Here is a 20,638-nt window from a genome sequence, read left to right on the forward strand (position 1 = left end):
TTAAATTATTTTTTGAATATTAATCTCATTACATGTTGTTATCATATATGTTCTTATTTGTTTTTGATAGAAGGATAATGCACTTCAACGCATTTAAACCCACATTTTCCTGCACTGGTAACAATGTGGATGTCATCGAGCTAAGACTCAATTGATAATTCAGTTAATTATTAACTTTTTTTTAAATATCATTATAAGTTATGATCATATTTGTCCTTTTTAACACAATATCTAAAATTACTCATAATCCATCCCAACTCATAAATAGAAGATAATCATACATATATATTATCTATGATAGCATATTTTGTTTTTTTACAAAAGCTTGAAATATTAATAGATTAAGGGTGAGTTTGGATGGGCGGTGCGTTTACCTGCGGTTAGTGTAAAAACAGCGGTGGCGGTGAGATTAGATACTGTAGCGTGAGACAAAAAGTAAGCTAAACGCGCCGCGCCGCACCGCACTCAATCGCTCATCCAAACCCACCCTAAATATATGATATTTTTAAATATTTTACTTTGGTATTTTTATTAAAAATTTAGATACATCTATGTTTATAATTCTATATTATCTTTATAAATAATTAAAGATAGTTTTTTTTACTTTATGTTATAATTAAATTGTTTGGTATTAAGTTAATTAATAGAAAATATCTGTTTCGTTTTAATAATATTTATTTTAACAATTTTTTACGATATATTTGTTTAGAAAATAGTTTAAAGATAATATTTAAACAGACATATATTATAAAAATTTTAAGATAACGTTGAAAAATGTTTAAAATATTAAAATATTTTAAAATAAATCAATTGTAAAAACATATTTTGAAATATAAAATTTATTTAGGAATAACAGATTGAAAACCGAGTGTTTAAAATTTTGAATTATATATATTCTTATCTCTTTGGTGTATATTTTAAATAGTTAAAAGCTTATTTTAATTTTTTATCTTAATTTATATTGATCATAAATATAAACTTTTATGTATGCTATTTCAAGAAAGTATACAGCATTGACAATTTGTTTTTTTTAATTATATACATATTATTCGAGTTTTTATACACATTATCGAAACATTAGAAATTTTGTACCAAAATTTTATCAAATAAATACACACAATTAACCATGCACCATATATAAGAAAACTAGCAAAATATATATTTTACGTATTACTAATATAAATGTTTATTAATATTCAATTATTTTTAATAATAAAATGAATTACTGTATTTGAGTATAAATTTTTTTACTTTTGATAAGGGAAAAGGATTGGATTTCAATCAAATCCAACAAATCAATCTCTAAATGATTAAATACCAGATAATAATAATTATATATATTATTAATTTGATATTTTTCCTTTTGAGGCATTTAGATGATTTTGATAAATTTAAAAATTAAATACTAAATTTAATTAGACTATTTGATAATTTTAAAATATTTAAAGGATAATATTAAAAAGTTGAAAAAATTCTACATTAAATAATAGTTATCTATTTACTTATCATTTTCTTATTTTTCCATTAATTAATGGGAGAAGCCTTTTAAGTCCAACATTGGAAAGTGAAAGTAAAAGTGAAGAAAATTCTGAAATTAATTTAAAAGTATTATTCTTGTTATAATGATAACATATGTATTTGTTGGCCCGGTAATAAGTATATCCATTTCTTTAAGCTTCTACGACATTCTCTTCCTCTTTATAGCATACATCCTTTTCTTGTTCAGACAAAATATCCTTTTCAATCCTCTCCAGGAAGCTCAGCATCATCTTTAAGCCACTTTCATCTGAAAATTTAAAAGAAAGGGAATGAGATTCTATCAATCAAATCAGTATAAGCAATAACCAATTGCATATATATAGCAATGTAAAAGACAGATGAGCAAGTTAAATTCAAAGTTATTATTTCGTGAGGGTAACTTGTACATATTTTTCTGATTCAAGTGAGGAGATTGAAGAAAAAAAGGGATGAAAGTAGGTACCAAATCGGGGAATAGTGTGGCCCTTTGGGTGATGGATGACAACAGGATCTACACACGATTCCAACAGCTCCAATCCATATGGTTTCAGGAAATCATTCTCTCCTGCATACATTTATTTTATTACGTCAAAATAAATATCTTATTTTTCCGGACATGTTTGTAGGCTGGGTCTTAATAAAATTTTAAGCTTGATACTTAGCTCCATTAAAAAAATAGCCTAAATGATCCATATTAATTTTTAAAATTTTATTTTTATATATAATTTTGAAAAAATATAATACACCAAATATATTAAAAATATTAAAAATAAATATTTCCTAAAAAATTGAAAATAAATTTTAAAAAGGCTTTATACTTAAATAAAGTTATCAACAAAAATAATAGCAAAAATAATAATAAAATAGTAGCAAAATAGTGGCAAAAACTGAAAAAAAAAAACAGCAGCAAAATAGCAAAAATTTTTTATTGCAAATTCGGGTTGGATCGAATTGGGCTCAAGTCGAAAAACCTTACCCGAGGCTTTACTTATTTTCTAAACAGACTTTTTTTTATTCAATCCCACTTCTCATACCTATATTTTTACACAAACTCTCGTATTTTTCGGGCACACCTTTCTAAGTCAAGTCTACCAAAATTTATTAATTATATTACCGAAAAAAAAGATTAGAATTTCGGTAAGATTAATCAAATTAAAAACACAGCCACCACAAAAAACAAACCTAACTTTCAAAGATTCAATCCAACGTTTAAAACAAGACAGATCACGTGCTGCACATGAAAACTACGCTAGTCCCACTATATGTTATTTTATAAACTTATCAGGGTCCGTTGTTTTTTATTGAATTACTTAATTACAATTTAATATAATTGAAAGAAACGATTATATTATATGTGGATTCCAAACTTTTGGGAAATAAGAAAGAAATTAAAAAGGGAAATTATACCTAAAAAGTGAAGAGATGGGCAGTGGATGGGAGAAGAATAAGCGTTTTCTGCCACTGTTACGTTCTTGAATTTAGCCCCTCCAATTATTATCAAATTCTTTATTTGGGGAACTTTTGTAAGCGCCATACCCTGAAATAATGGCCAAATTCCCTTATTTGCGGCCCTAAAAAAAGGGTTTAAATATAATAAAATGAAACCGAAAACAGAAGCGCAATTTTATACGCACCTTCGCCTGCAATCCGGGCAACCCACCCGATAAGATTGCTCCCTGTATGATTACTCAATAGTTTAAAATGAGTTTGTTGTTTGGATGAGTAGAAAATAAATTGAAAATCGTAAAAAGTTTCCTTCAAATTCTCGCCAAACAAACAGGAAAACAAACCTGTGAAAAACCTAGAAGGCCATCGAAAGGTCCTTGTTTAATTATAATATCTTCAATATAAGCAAGACATTCGTCAAAATTTGTGTAAGTCGTAAATTCCTACAATATAAAATAGATAAAAAAAAAAGTAAATCAATGTTTGTAGTGATTTGGAAAAACTGACGGAAATAACAAAAAATAAGGAAAGAAAAACGTGGGATTGTTATTTTTTTTTTTTACCTTATTGAATTGAAACCACTCGTAATAAGGAGGATCGAAGATCCCTTCGACATCGGATTTCCCCTGAGCTGGAAACGGCGCATCTGGGTAAACGATATCGATCTTTTCCAATACCGATTTAGGCCATTTGGTCTCTATCTGTGTCTTGAGAATCGCTCCACTTGTTCTAAATCCATGGAGGCCAAGAAATCTGGGTTTCCTCACAATCCCAGCTTCACTTCCCATTTTCCCTTTACCAAATTTTTCAAAAAGAAAGAAAAATCTAAAGTGTAGCCTAAGTTACTTTTCTTTTGACGAGGATTTTCAAATTTGGGCTGCTGGAATTTATAGGGCGAAGGTCGAGGAGGTAAGAATGCACGCGTCAAGCCGAGTGGAGACGACGACTAAAAACCACTAATCTTGTGTTTCACACCATAATTTGGAAGTCAGAGAGAAAGTGGGGTTGTGGAATATAAAGTTGGTATATATATATACGGAAGCTTCGTTTTTATAAATTGGTTTATCGAGTTAATTGAGGTAAGAGTTAAAAGATTACTCAGTGCAATTGGACTACTATAATTAGAATAATTTCTTTTGCAATTGGATTATAGTTCATAATTTATGGCTCATTGTAGTAGTTGGTTTGATCAGTTAATTTTATTAATTATTTATTTAAATAAACATATTTCTTAAGTTTCTTATTTGTAAATATTAACCTTATGGAAATTGATAAATATTAGTAGTGTATCGTAAACTATATTCTTAGTAATAATTATGTCATGTTCTTAGTATGTAAATTTATCAAGTAGCATATTTTAATTAATATAAAGTTGCATAATAAATCATTTTACACAAGTAAATTGAACATAAATTAAGAGTACATAAATATTCAAGGATGAACGGGCTTGATTGAAAATTTATTATGGCAGTGTTGATTTTTGTAGATTCACAGTGGAGGTTTTTTTTTTTTTTTTTTGAGATTTACTTTAGACTTTGGAGGTAAAAGTGAAAATGAGAGAATGGAAGCTACTGATATATTGGCACCCTATTAGGTTTGAGAGCATGTGGCAAAAGGGAGTAATTTTTTAACAAGCATGGTTAGGTATATCATTCCACATATATCTCATTCCTAATTAGTTGTTGAAAAAAATTACCCATCAAAGCGTTTTTTGTTTTGGAGGTTTTAGCTCAATAAGCTCTTACAAACCTCCATTCACCAAATACTATAATGAGAGGGTTTGACTACCCAATCATTCATTTGTGTCCAAATCAGTTAAAAAATGCTGAAGCTCTGTTTACCAAACACACCCAATAATCTAAAAAAAAGAAATCCATCTTATATTAGAATAAATTTTGACTGAAATAATTTTTGGATCTTATATCTAATGAGATTTGGAGCTCAAAAGTTGTCCAAAACTCAAACTTCATGATCCTTCGACTTTGTATTAATAATTAGATGTGTTCATGAGCCGAGTTTAAGTATGATATTACATGCTTTACACTTGTCCAAACTTGGATCGGGCCAGCCCGAAATATGAGTCTAAAATTTTCTAATAACAATAGGGACTCAAGTTTGGGACTTTTGCCACTGTTTCAAACTTAATTAAGATTTCTCTTGTTTAACTTTAATAACTCAATTTTTCTCTCTCTCGTTTTGATTCGAAACTGATAAACAACAATAAATTTTTTTTGGGGTTGGAAAGTGAGTTCAAAATGCAAATTTGATGCCGCCATTTTGTGAGGCAACACTTCCCCTGATATGACTACTCAATTATGGCACCCCAACATTTCCATTTTTTTTTGAATTTGAATCGGTGCAGCTAATGTGTTAAGTAACATCACAATAAAAAAATTATTTTTTTAGCATTCTTACCGTGTTTGTTTAGAATTTAAAGGAAACCCTTATTTTTTTGGTGTTGCCTGACAATGTGTAACACCCCTAACCCGTATCCGTCACTTGATTAGGGTTACAAGGCATTACCAAACAAAACATAGTTCATCACGATCATTTATTACAATTCATGCACAAAATTATAATGACTTATTTACAATAGTTATCAAATTCAAATAGCAACCATTCTCTCAGTCATATAAGTCAAATACATATATATAAAGCACATAACCAATTAATTCAAACATGCATTATTAATCATATTACAAATACGAACCATGCTTCAAATTCAATCATATCAATATCCTCCATTCAATCAAATTTATAACCAACTAACATGCATAAAAGTTATACAACACGTGCTTTATAAATATAATTTTGAACCATATGAACATCACATTCATGGTATTCAACTACCTAAATTAAAACCAAGTATGTATCATTTCATATGTGGTACCTAGCACATAGATTATGATATTCAATTTTATAAATCTATTTCATTAGCAAATTGTCAAACGTACATTTTACATATATATGCACATTTGAATTATTAAGTCAAAACAAGACACACCATACGACTTAAATAACATCCATACATGAGACATCATCAAATATTACCAAACGATTAAATATGATCTTGCACTTTACTAATTCATGAGCAATTTACCATTCATGCCCATACTTAGATAACCATCCAATAAATTATAAAATATATTCGTACTTTGCCATCACAAACCGTACTTAAACAACCAATATGCAAGCAATCACTTATACATAACTTAGCTTATGGGAACATATGCATTATAGTAAAAACACATCCATCAACTAAATCGTTACTCAACCAAAACATATAACCAATACACCATACATATATACCATGAAACATACTTCCCAAAATGAGCTTATACCATGACCGAATATACACAAACATTAGCATAATTATCAAGCCATTTTCGCATGGCTACATATATACATATCAAAATGAACCATATCGAAACTAGCCTATACATGCCATATATCAAGAGTACAAAATTTTAAAGTACCTAAACAACACTCAATAGTGTGACGATGTTCCTTGACGATCCCCGAATTCGAGCTAGCTTTATATAACTATAAAACAGAAAAAAAATGCATAAAGTAAGCTTTGAAAGCTTAGTAAGTCATAAGCAAATAATTCATCACGAGAACATATATAATTCAATTCGAAATAAGCCAAAATTTAGCTAATCTCATACACATATATACAGTCATTTTTCTCATATAATCTAATTACCACATTAAGTAACTTCACTTACCTTATTTTTTTCAATGAACATATTAACCTCATACGTACCTGAGTCATTTAGCTCAAATTCACATTCGGACTCGTTTTGACATTGCCCGTTGAACCATTCGGAATCGTTAAGGATATTCGGAAACACATATATCACATACAATGTCATATCCCATATATGGTCTTACATGTTATAATCATGTACGATGCCAATGTCCCAGACATGGTCTTACACGAAATCTCATATCGATGCCAATGTCCCAAACATGGTCTTACACGAAATCATACCTCAGAAGTCCTAATGTCATGACATATGTATCCTATACTATTTCTATGGTTTGTACGGGGCTTTCGGACGTCGTAATTCAATCAATTCAAGCTCGAAACAGATCATCCCATGCTCAGTTCAATTCGACAACATATATATTTGTATATACAATTGAATTTAAGAACATTTACTTACTTATGAACTTACCTCGTTCAAAAATGAACGGATCGAAACGACTATTCAACAACTTTCGACTTCCCTCGATCCAAATTCGATTTCTTCCTTTTTTGATCTAAATCAATTCAAATTTAACTTATTTAAAGACATATTCATTCAATTTCATCCAAAAACACACAAATGAGAATTTTGCACTTTAGCCCCTAACATTTCACATTTTCATAATTTAGTCCCTATTTCAAAACAACACAAAATACTCAAAATTTTATTTAACCCATGTTTGGCTAAATATTCCTTAGGTCCCTAGCAGCTCATTTATTCCATTTATTTCACATTTTAACCCCTCAATTTACAAATTTGACAATTTAATCCTTAATAAGCATTTTTATCAAAAATCACTTAGTAAAACATGATAATCTAACATCAAATATTTATTTTTCATCATCAAACAACAAAAACATCAAGCTATCATCAATGACAACTCACAAATTCATCAACCAATCTAAAAATTAAGGCATGGGCTAGCTAGAATACGAAACAACGATCTCAAAAACATAAAAATCATCAAAAAAATCAAGCTCAAAACATACCTAAATCAAGCTCCCAAGTGTGCCGAACCTTAAAACTTTCAATGTTTTCTTTTTCTTTGAGTTTCGGCCAAACAAGATGAATATGCATGTGTTTTTACTTTATGTTTTATTTTATTAACCATTTATTAATCATTTACCAAATTAACCTTTATAATTTAATTTGAAAACCATATAATGCATGCCCAATACCGTCCACTCATATATTCAATGGCCTAATTTCATTTTAAGGACTTTAAAATCAAGAAACCATAGAAAATAAGTACTTTAACAACTAGAAAGCCACTTTTGCATTTTATGTGATTTAGTCCTTTTATCAAATTAACTAACCAATCGGTAAAATTAAATCACAAAATTTTCACACATATCAAATAACATACTGTAAATACCAAAAATAATATTAAAATAATTTTACGATCTTAAATTTGTGGTTTCAAAATCACTGTTCTCATTTAGCTAAAATCGGGCTGTTACACAATGTGACAACACCACTTAAAAAATAGTTTTTTTCACCTAGAATGATTGAGTGATGATGGGTTTCATTGGGGGCTGGTGTTGCTTGACACATTGGCAATACTTAAATTTATTATAGAAAACATACCATTTACGTAAATAATCTACAACATTTTCTTAATTATTCTTTTGCATTATTCATGTAAAAAACTCATTTCCTCACATTTTCTCATTTCCATACGAGGAAAAGGCGCATGGGAATCTATAGAACATCATCACCTAAAAATTGTTGTTCGGCTTCATAATTTTTAATAAAAGAAAATTATTTCTCTCTCCCTTGGTTTTTATTCTTTTTAAAATCACCATTGAATCATGTGATTCACGTCACGCAACATAAGTTGGGATTATTTTACTAACATGCCACTACCAATTTGATAATTGGTAAAAGTATCATGGAAACCCTTACATTAAGAGCCAGATTGTATTTTGCCCCATTTACTTAAAAATGGACAAATTAGTCATTGTATGCTAGACCAAAGAGCAAATTAGTCATTTTGTTAAAAGTTCCATCCATTTCTACTGTTAAAAATTGGTCATGTATGCCGACATGAGATACATGTGATGCATCACGTGTAACTGTCTAGTTATTATGTTAGTTACACTAGTTTTTTAATAGTAGAAATGGATGCAAATTTTAACAGAAAGGACCGATTTGCTCTTTAATCTAACGTATAAGGATTAGTTTGCTCACTTTTGAGTAAATAAAGCAAAATGCAATCTGACTCCTAGTACAAGGGCTTTCATAATACTTTTACCATATTAATTTAAAATAATAGTTAAAATTTGCTTTTAGTTCCTGTGCTTTACAAAAGTTATTGATTTAGTCTCTGTACTTTAAATTGATCAATTTTAGTCATTGCACAGTTGTACTTTTTGAATTGCTCAATTTTATTCCTTGTACTTTTTAAATTTGGAATTACTAGTCTTGTATTACGTGTATAGTTGTATATTTAGCCCATATTTTCTAGTTAGATCCTTCTAAGTCTCTATACTTTTTGAATTTTAAAATTTCAGTCTTGTGCAAATGAAAGTTGCTAATGATTGGATTTTTAGTGACTAATGTGTGGAAATAGCAAGTTGACATGATATTACACATATGATAAAATATTTGTCACATTAGATTTCAGAAACAACATAATGAAATTAAAAATTATCGTTTGGTAAGGGCTAAAATTTTAAATTTGGAAAAGGACATGGAGAAAAAATGACCAAATTAAAGTATAAGGACTAAATCCACAACTTACGTAAAATACAGGAACTAATAGCAAAATTTAACCTAAAATAATTATTATTTGATACACGAATTTTTAACTTTACAAACGAGGTTAATAGACCACCATATGTCTGATTTATATAGTTTTACTTTTTATATCAATTAAGGACATTATTAGCCTCTTAACCTCGTCTGTAAAATTAAAAAACTTTCAACTTTTGTATCAAATAATTACCAAATTTAAAATGAGTAATTAGTTGTTACAAAAGTAATGAAAATTTTTACGAAAAGGTTTCTGAGTTAAATTGATTTAAACTTTATCAATATCTTTCTTAGAAGATAGCATTAAAATTGTATCAAACTCTAAAAATGAAATATTTCACTGCAATTTTGTTCATAATTTAATTTTTATTGTGATTGAACTAAAAAGAAAATGAAAAGTATTTGATTATTTTTCGACAGTCAGGATGGAAATTTACGTTAATCAAAATATTTTTGAAAAGGGTGACCATATTTTTTTTTCTAAATACCAATGGCTCCCACCCCCTTGTATCAGCCATTGTAACTGACCTTTTCAGTTTTTTCTATAAAATATCTTAAAATTTTGATTAATTATAAAAATAACTCATTTTTTTAATTATACACATAAATGATTTTAAATTTTTAATAAAAATTGGTGGAATCAAAGAGTTTGACACCACCAACATGCTATATTAGCAAACTAAAAAATATATTTTTTTTTTGTGGAGCCATGTAGAATGGCGCTACCTATATATATACCAGAAAAATACTACTATTTTTAAAAAATTGAGGGTTTAAAAAAATAATATTTTTTGATGGAGCCACAAAATTTGGTGCCACTAAAAAAAAAACCCGAAATTTTCTTTTCTACTACATTTTTAAAAAAAAATTTCGTCTACCATGACTTTCTACAGAAAACATGAAAATTCTACGGACTTTTTTCGTCATTTAGGATGTCACCAAAAGAAAAGTATGAAGTTGCGCAATTTTTATGTTTTGTTTTGACCGTCGTTATGCAAATTCTCCTTTTTTCAGTCAATCGGATGGAGTCAAAATAATAATAAAATATGTGATTGGATTCAAAATGAAAAATAATTATTAAAGATATTAAACTAAAATTTATATATAAAATAAGTTTAAAATTATATTGTTTTTATGGAATTATTAAAAATATATTAATAAAAAATATGTATAATAATTTTTTATGATTATTGATGTAATAAAAACCTTCCATACGTGGTTTTTGTTTTATGGATACAAGCTAATCCTTGTGATGGAAGGCATGGAAAAGAGCAAGACTTTTATAAATGTTAGAATGATGAAAATTCAAAATCCACTTTCAAAGAAAAACGGTTCACTCTTTGACTATGAATGTTAACAAATAGCATGCAAGAACAATCTCAATCAGCCAACTGGAGCTAAAAGCTTCAGTGGAAAATGATACATTCAGTTGCCAAAACGCACCACTGAGGTGTGCCAAAGGGAGATTCTACTTTTTTAGCTAATCTAAAGACGTTTTATATAATTACATTTCAGTTCGGTGTCGTCAATATGTCTCGCGGCACGATAAACACTATAAAAACATGATTTTAATGTTGACTCATTTTCGTCTTTTAAAAAGAAAAGCCCAGCATAAGAATGTCTTTTGAGATTTTATTTTGGTTATTTTAAATATTTAATTAGATATGGAGTAGATGGGTACGTGTGGATAGAAAACAAAAGGTGTTCTTTTGTTTTTAAAGAATGGTAGAAAAGAAAAGTAGGTTTGGGATTATGAGTATGATTTTTTTGGGTTAATAGTTAGGTTTTAAATTAATTTTTAGACTAAGATTTTCAAATTCAGTCATCAGGTTCTTTTATTATATTTGAATATGACATATTTTTTAAACCAATATGAAGCATACACGTTTTAGGTTAATTGTATCCACGAAATTTAAATTTATCCTTAAACTTTAAGATATTCTAATTGAGTCATCAAATTGTTTTGTTGGTTTAGTCATCAAATTTACGTTAAATGTCTATTTGAGCTTAACGTGGAACATATTTAAAACACGTTGATAAAATTGTAAACATATGTGTACCTGCCACATGAACAACTTGAATATGTAAAACAAACGATATTAATAAAATTTAAGAGGATTATTTCTTTTTTTTAGCACACACATACATCAAATTTAAATTATCCATGCATTAGTTATATAAATGTTTACAATTTAATCTGTATACTTTAAATAGGCTCATATTTAAGCTAACGTTTAACACCTAGGTTAATGGATAGGTCGATAGAATGATTATATCAATATTATATTGATATTTTATTAACTCAATTAAAATTGGGGCCATATTTTTTTTGGTGAAAAGAAAAATTACAAAACAAATGAACTAGACCTTCAAAGGAGGGTCCTCAATCAATCTTAAATCTAGTCGTTTAGAATGAACTGACTTGGCCAGACTATCAGCGATTGAGTTATCTTCCCAAGGTATATGTTGAATAATCTTCTACTACTTTACCATGTCCAAAATTTGAAGAATTCTTCTCACTATAGCAGAAATAGAGTTTCCTGAAGAATCATATTAGATAACGTTTACATCCTCTAAACTGTCAATTTGAATTGAGACATTTTCAAAATGCCTATCCAAAATAAGGTTTAAACCATTTAAGATCCCCAAGCTTAGCCTCCAAAATCGAGCAGTTACCCAAATAACTACAAAACCCGATGATCCATCTATCATTATTTGTATTATATATCCATCATTGCATTATTTGATCACATCACCCTACTTAAACCAACATCTCCTTATCAATATCCATATTCAATTCTAACCTTGTATTAATTAAATCATTTAAGGCATCATAGGTGGGGTTCATCTCCTTCAACCTTTCAAGTCTCCTGTTTAATTGGGAACAAGTTCGTTAACAGCCTGTCAATCCTTAAGGAAATGACGAACAATAGTAGCTTATAAAAGTTGAAGCGAAAATATATTCTTTCATTTTCGTACCCATTTTCTTTTTGGCGCAATTTGCAGAGGCGACTCTCCTTGGCCCCAAAAACATCACTTCAGTCCTTTTAAAAATAATAAAATTACAAATTAATCCATAATAAAAAAAATTTAACCCCCTAAATTCGAAAAAAAATCTATTTAATCCTTTAAAAAATAATGGGATTATAAATTAATACATAACAAAATTACATCTCGATCGTTCAAAAATTTTATAATTCAATTCCGACATCCCTAAAAAACTTTTTAATTCCGTTTCTACTAATTTGGTACCTAAAGTATATATCTGTTATGTTTTTTAGTCCAGAACACTTGAAGGGCTATGTACGTGAATCCCATTTTTGTTGAACCACATCGATAGCTTTCAAAGCTCTTCAAGTGCTTCAGCTATTGTCGGATTATGTGGCTACTTGGTTTTGGTTACGTCCCTTGGCAAAGCCCTTCAAGGTTGTATCTAAGCTGAAATGTATGCAGAATGCATGGTATAATTAAATGATTAAACATTAATAACATTATTACTCGCCCCTTTCAACATAAGAAGGTGGCATCAAGGGTATTGCGAGCTACTCATTCATTTGTTCCACGCCAATACTAATTATATGTTTCATTCTTTGGTTCTCTACCTCTTCTTCCTTCTTGTAACGAGTTTACTGTTTGTTGTTGTCATTATTGCTGGTATTCTGTGAGTATTATGTAAAAATAATAAATTGACATAATATATTTGCAACATAAAATTTTAAAAATACAAAGATCTAACTTAATGAACTTAATGGCTACTATTTGATTAATATTAAAATTTTAAAAATTTAAAGATATGAAGAATAAATTTGTAATTTATGCATAGTAAAAAACTAAAAAAAATTTACCTTTATTTGGAGGGAAAAAGAACCTATCCAAGATAGATGGCCCAATTGTGTGTAATTGGGCCATATAGCTTTGGGCTGCAAAATGATATATGGCCCTTAAAAGGTATTTAAAAAATTATAATAATAAAATTCAAGATAGAGTTTTTTAATAATTAACCATGTAACTAATATTTAAGTAAATTATGTTATTACTAAACTTAAGTAGGTAAATTTTCTCAAACCTATTGATATGCACCACTCATTTCGAATTAAACATATCATTATCTGATCCTTGTACTCAAGTCTGGGTAAACATAGATGCACTTCGCATAGAATGTTTGTTTTAAGAAGTAAAAAATATTCGCTTGATTCTCTTTCAGACAAACAAGCGAAAATCAAGCTCGAAGACAATCAGTCCGATTAAGAAGATTGAGTTTACTGATATAGATTCAGCAACGAAGCCTCTGTCACCCTTGCGATATGATAATACTCCCTGACTCCAGGATTGCTAACATTCTAACTTCTTTTTCAGCGATTATTCTTAGCATCAATGATGGGGTTAGAAGTGGATTTACAGAGAGCTTTTCTGAAGCAATAGTGCCCGTGGTTTGTGTACTGACTTGTGAGTAGCAATATCCTAGTTTCAAACAGCGAGTTGGATCCTATAATCAATTGGGCTAAACCATATGAACCCCATTAACCCAACCACCTCCTAATCATGCCAAATTTATTTGCGCTTTGGGTGATTTTGGCTGTTTTGTTGTTTTGGTAAATAATGAAATGACTCTTGTTTTGAGTTAAATCATGGCCATAGTCAATGTAACTATAAATCATGCCCATGAAGACCATTAGTCTCAGGTTAGGTGGAATGTTTAGATCACTACATCTTTCTCTTAAGCCTTTTGTTTTTTGTTTTTTTGTTTTAATCTTTTATCTCGTTTTTTCAAGAGTTATATGTATTTGATGAATCTTTGAAAAAAATTATATATATTGAATTCAAAAATAAAAATAAAAATAAAAATAAAAATATATTTATTTTAAAATGAACAAATAAGAGCAAAATCCCATATCTTATTTTTAGACGAATGCAATAAAGATGGGGTTGTTGGATGATAGACTTAAATTTTCTGAAAGAGGCCTTAGTCTCTTTTAAAATGGATGGCTAGGTTTTGTTTTGAGTAGGCTTCAAGCAAAACTACCATTTTTTTGCATTCCCTTGTTGCTTTCATGGTGATTGAAACCTTCCTTCATCTGTTTGACAATAACATCTTACAGAACACCCACATTATGATCACAATAACTGATGTCTTCAAAAAACGAATTAAAACAAAACATTCAAGCTTTTCTTCATTCGCAATCCACCCATTCAATTGGTCAAAACCTCACTTCAAATATACTAAAACATATATAAATCAATGGAGTTACTTTATATTGAATGAATAATTGATGACTTTTTGGACTACCTTCATTCTACAACTATCCGATTGGACACTATCTTTTGTAATTAGGACTAATTCCAAATATGAATTATTATTTGATAATAAAAATATAAAGGAAATGCAAAAAAAATTTGAGCGAAAGTTCATCAGCATCTGGAGTTCATAAATTTCAACGCATTTAAACGCATATAATTATCTTTTATTTACGGTTTTGGAGATTATGGGTAGTAGTAGAAATTGTATAAAAGATTTGTAATTATAATTATATTTCAATATCATATTTATTCTATTGTAAGCTTAAGGGGTTGATAACGGTATTTTTTTTTTGAAGTTTTACAAGTACATATATGTTCGAGTTATCAAACTATTATAGCACAAACAGACTAAGATCTAGTACAATCCAGACTAAAACCAATGAACTAGGTTAAAACCCACATATAATAATTGCACATGATGGGGGTTCGGAGACCCACGCATATAATTATGTATAGTAAGCTTCAAATTTAAATACTCAAGACCCAGAATCTCCGCCGTAACCAAATATTAGCAAGAAAAAGAATTGAATCCATAAAATAATGATTGTAATCATGCTATTTAAAATAAAAATTGCAGGAAAAAGAAAATCATAGTCACCATGAGGATCATGATTAGAGACCCACAATCCTTTGCATTTGGTATATGAACTGCCCTAAAGTTATATCCTTTGGGAATGAATTGCTTTTCACAAATATTGGTCTTTATGGAAATTATTAAGTGGACCAAAGTTTACACCTTCCATTGCCCCCTTTCATTGGCATTATATAAAGGAACTCCATTTCAGAAAATTATTATCACAAAAAAAAACTTGTTTATTTTTTTTTATTTCTCTGTAATTTTTATAGTGAAATGGCAAGCTTAAGTGTGGGAGTGGCTTGTGTTTTGCTAGTTTTGTGCATGGTTGTGCCTAGTTTGGCCGCAGTTTACACTGTTGGTGACACCTCTGGGTGGACTACTGGTATTGATTATAGCACATGGACTCAAGGCAAGACCTTCAAAGTTGGTGATACCCTTGGTGAGGTTCTTAAATCCCCATCTCATAAATCTATTTTATCTATATAGATTTTTCTTCTTTTTTATTTATAAATGAGTTTGTAGTTCAGAAATAAGAAAGAAGTTGTAGATATCGAGATTTGATTATTAAAATGTCAAATATCATCTCTTAAAGGTGATTGCATGAATCAACTGAATTAAACTCTGATTCTATCTAAGCATTTTATATTCATATTTGATCCATGAAACTTCAAATTTTCGGTTTTCAAAGTCTAGTAGTTTCATAAACTCTAATTCCATTAAGCCTATTTTATACATCTTTCTTTTTTTTATATATATACAAACGAGTTTATAATAAGAAAATAATAAAAAAAAGATTGCAGATGTTAAAATTGAATATCAAATATGACGATTAAAATATTTTATGAATAACTACATGTACAAATCGAATTAAACTCAGATTTCTATTTAAACCTTTCATGATACTTAAATTTTGATCCATCAATTAACAAAATGGAAATTTAATTTGGGTTGTGTAGTTTTCAAGTACCCAACATTTCATACAGTGGACGAAGTAAGTTCTAGTGATTACAGTACATGCACTGTGGGCAATGCAATAAGGTCAGATAACAGTGGATCCACCACTGTCACTCTCAAAGCTGCCGGAACTCATTACTTCATTTGTGGTGTTGTTGGCCATTGCGGCAACGGCATGAAGCTCGCTGTCAAAGTCGAGTCCAGCAGCTCAACAACAGGAACAACAACGACAACAAACCCAGATTTTTCATATTCTTCATCGAATCGTTCCTCATTTGCGGCTTATTTCATAACTTGTGTTGCATTGATTGTGATTTTGGTCATAAATGTAAGCTTATGGCAAGAGTTCTAGCCATCGTTCAGGATAGAGGCAGTGCTGATTTTATTGAGGATTATATATATATATATATATATATATACACACTTTGTTTTTATTGAGGATCATCATAATAGTTATCTTTATTATGAATGAGATGGTTGCTTTTCTCATGGCTTTAAGTGCATTAAGTAAGTTACTTTGTTCATTTTATCATGTTCAATGTGGACATTCATTGACATTTTAATTACATATATAAAGCAAGTTTCAAGCATCCGCAATCATACAGAAATAAATAGGTTTAAAGATGTAAAAGTCCTCAAACTTTTTCAAAAAAAGCAATTAAGTCCCTATTTTTGTTTCATTTAATTAGGTACTTAACTTTTAAAATGCATCAAAAAGGCCCTTAGACTTTTTAAAATAAAACAATTAAGCCCCTGTTTTTTTTTGCACCCAATTGGGTACTTGAACAAAGGCCCCTCAAACTTTTTCAAACAAAGCAATTAAACTGTTGCCTTTTTTTTTGCACTCAATTGGGTACTTGAATTGTTAAAATACATCAAAAAGGCCCTTTAAATGTTAAAATTAACCACCCCTAATTTTTTTTAGTTAAAGCCACCACGTGTCACAACTATGATATGACATTGGGCAAAAAATAATAAAAATAAAAATAAAAATCAATAAAAGTTATAAAAATTTTAATTTTAATTTTAATAAAAAATTAAAATTAGAAAAAATTAAAAAATTGTAAAAATATAAAAGATATAGAAATATAGAAATTTTTATAAAATCATAAGAAAATTATGAAAATGTAAAGAAATATAAAATTAAGTAAAAAATTATAAAATTATCGTACCAAAAAATATTTTATAATTTTTCCATAAATTTTATTGATTTTTAGTTTTTATCATTTTTCACCACATATCACGCTGTGTTGCGACATATGATGGCTTTAATTGGAAAAAGTTGGGGGTCATTAACTTTAATGGTCAACGGTTAAATTTAATGGTTAAAGGGCCTTTTGATACATTTTTATAATTTTTTATTCTAATTTTTAATATTTTTTATTTTTTATAATTTTTTGCCACATGTCACGCTATGGTTGTGACACGGGGTGACTTTAACTAGAAAAAAATTAAGGGCAGTTAACTTTAATGGTCAAATGTTAAAATTAACGGTCAAAAGGCCTTTTTGATGCATTTTAACAATTCAAATATTCAATTGAGTGCAAAAAAAAAAAAGGGGCTTCATTGCTTTTTTTAAAAAAGTTTGAGGGCTTTTGAACCATTATGCCAAATAAAAAAACTGATTGAGTCTTAGCTCGATTGGCATCAACATTGTTGTCAATGCAGAGGACGTGAGTTCGAGTACGCTGAAGCATATTATCCTCCTATTTATGGGTTGAGGAGGGACTATGAACTAGACATTATGTCAAAAAAGAGCAGATATGATCATAATCTATAATAAGATTAATCAAAAACAAAATTAATGTTGATCACTAAAAGGTTACAATTTGATATTTTTTGGGTATACTAACTAGTTGGTCACCCAACTATTTGGATACTTTCATTTTGGTCACCCAAATAAAAATATTTACAATTTGATCATTATTATTAGAATAATTTTTTATTTTAATCACCCGAAAATTAAATCCTAATCATGATTGATTGTGCATGTCACATCATCATTTTTGACTTTTTTTTACCCCATTATTGTTCATCATTTTCTTCCTCTCTATGCTACCCTTGCTTTCACCATTCTTCTTCTTCCTTTCTTTTTTTATTTTCAGTCACCGCACCATCTCTTCCTTTACCCATTGCCATCATCATCGAGGGCATTGATTCTCAATTAATTAAAATTTATTGAATTTGTTCCAAAGACTAAAAAACTGGGGCACGCATAACGCCATGAATTATTACTTTGATGTATTTGTCGTCAGAGGTGAATCTAGGGGGGTGACAGGGGCCCCAACCCCCCTAAAATGGAAAAATACTATTTAGGCCCTTTAATTTTTTTAAAATTTAAATTAGTAAATGTAAAATTGCACTTTACCCTCCTAAAATTATAAAAATTTGATTTATTCCTTTAAAAATTATAAAGATATAGACTATAAAAAATTAAAATTTCATTCGGCCCCCTAAAAAATTATTTTGGCTTCACTCCTATCTGTTGTATCATTTTCTATACTATTTGCCACATCTTACGGACATTGAAAATAGGTTTAAAAATATGCAACATTTTCTCAACCACATTTGCTCTATTCTTCTTCTTCAAAAATGCTAAATAACTTTTATTTTAACAATGACAACTAAAGCATATGATGATGCAAACTTGCAAATAGTGTGAAAATTATCTTGTTTAAGTAAACCAGAATAATTAGTAGGGAGGAGTAGCAGATAACTAGTGTTTGTTTATTGGAGCTCAAATATATAGATATTCAAACAATGTCTGGTTTATATATTTTGTTAGAATTGTGTGACCTAAATTCTTGTGAAAATAAAATATAACTGACAAGATTGGGGGATATACAAGTGGCACATGTATAGAAGTTTACTTCATTTATTTGATGTTGATTCAAATAAGGTGTTTTAACTTTATTGTGTTACTTTTATTTGAATTTGATTAGAATATGATTTTACAAACCTACAAATAGACGTAGTCGTCACTCCTTTTGTATTTTTTCCCATGGTTTTACAAACCTATAAATTCTGTGTGTTCTTCTTCTTCTCTTTTCGATTCTTAGCCATTATTGACGATCTATTTTTTACAAACTGGTTTAGAGCTTTCAGGTTGTTCATCTCGATCACGGTAATGAAGTCTTTGAAGTATGAAATTCCGCTATTGGTTCACAACACTAGATTCGCGTTGTGGCAGATAAAGATGCAGGCATTTCTTACACAGATAGACTTGGAGAATACCCTGCTTGGGGTAGATAAAATGCCTTCAAAATTGACAGAGAAAGAGAAAATGCGTAAAGATCGAAAGGCATTAACACAGTTACATATACATTTGTCTAACAAAATTTTACAGGATGTGATGAATGAGAAGACCGTCGCTGCATTATGGAAGAGGTTGGAGCAGCTATGTATGTCAAAAACTCTAACCAGCAAGCTACATATGAAGCTGCGTCTTTATGCTCATCATTTGGAAGAAGGTTCTTCTAAGCACGAATATTTAACAATGTTTAAAGAAATTCTCTTGGATCTTGAGGCCATGTAGGTTCAATATGATAAAGAAGATCTAGGGTTGATTCTACTTTGTTCGTTGCCCCAGTCTTATTCAACCTTTGAAGGCACGATTTTGTATAGTCACGAGCCTATCACAGTTGATGAGGTTTTTGATTCTTTAACCTTGTATGATAAGATGAAACATCTTGTGGTTAAACCCGACTCTTAGGGAGAGGGTCTCTTTGTTTGTGAGAGACAAAATCGAAATATTGATGATGATCGTGGAAGGACACAAGAACGAAATCCTCACGGTAAATCTAAGGGGAGATTGAAGTCTTCAAACAGAGGTAAAACTTGTAACTTCTATAAGAAGAAGAGACAGATTAAATCTGAGTGTTTTAAAATGCAGAATAATATCAAAGCGGAGGATACGAATTAAAAAGACAAACAACCAGAAAAATCTGGTGAAGTTGATGTTGTAGAAGACTATAGTGATGGTGAACTTCTAGTCACTTCTGTCAATAATTGTAAAGTGAGCGAAGAGTGGATCCTTGATTCAGGCTGCACCTTCCACATGTGTCCCAATCGGGATTGGTTTACAACTGGATTGGTTTACAAACAACCAGAAAAATCTGGTGAAGCTGATGTTGTAGAAGACTATAGTGATGGTGAACTTCTAGTCACTTCTGTCAATAATTGTAAAGTGAGCGAAGAGTGGATCCTTGATTCAGGCTGCACCTTCCACATGTGTCCCAATCGGGATTGGTTTACAACTTACGAAACAATGTTTGAATGTGTTGTTTTGATGAGAAATAATGTTTCGTGTAAAATCGCAGATGTTGGAACGATTAAAGTT

At 29.6% G+C, this 20,638-nt stretch overlaps 2 protein-coding genes across 2 annotated transcripts; one reads left to right on the forward strand and one right to left on the reverse strand.

Moving 5' to 3' along the window:
- Positions 1-1,586: 1,586 nt before the first annotated feature.
- On the reverse strand, positions 1,587-3,961 carry LOC105770155 (uncharacterized). Its single transcript, XM_012591233.2, has 6 exons — positions 3,528-3,961; positions 3,309-3,407; positions 3,153-3,194; positions 2,926-3,055; positions 1,982-2,083; positions 1,587-1,786 (listed from the first exon to the last, which is right to left on the reverse strand). Exons 1-6 carry the CDS (start codon positions 3,750-3,752, stop codon positions 1,671-1,673), a joined length of 714 nt encoding a protein of 237 aa, XP_012446687.1. The 5' UTR covers positions 3,753-3,961; the 3' UTR covers positions 1,587-1,670.
- An 11,595-nt stretch (positions 3,962-15,556) lies between these two features.
- Positions 15,557-16,788, forward strand: LOC105770156 (blue copper protein). Its single transcript, XM_052630957.1, has 2 exons — positions 15,557-15,784; positions 16,302-16,788. The coding sequence occupies exons 1-2, from the start codon at positions 15,619-15,621 to the stop codon at positions 16,649-16,651; spliced, it is 516 nt and encodes a 171-aa protein (XP_052486917.1). The 5' UTR covers positions 15,557-15,618; the 3' UTR covers positions 16,652-16,788.
- The last annotated feature ends 3,850 nt before the right edge of the window (positions 16,789-20,638 follow it).

The sequence above is a fragment of the Gossypium raimondii genome, chromosome 5, assembly GCF_025698545.1.
Source record: "Gossypium raimondii isolate GPD5lz chromosome 5, ASM2569854v1, whole genome shotgun sequence".
NCBI lineage: Eukaryota > Viridiplantae > Streptophyta > Magnoliopsida > Malvales > Malvaceae > Gossypium > Gossypium raimondii.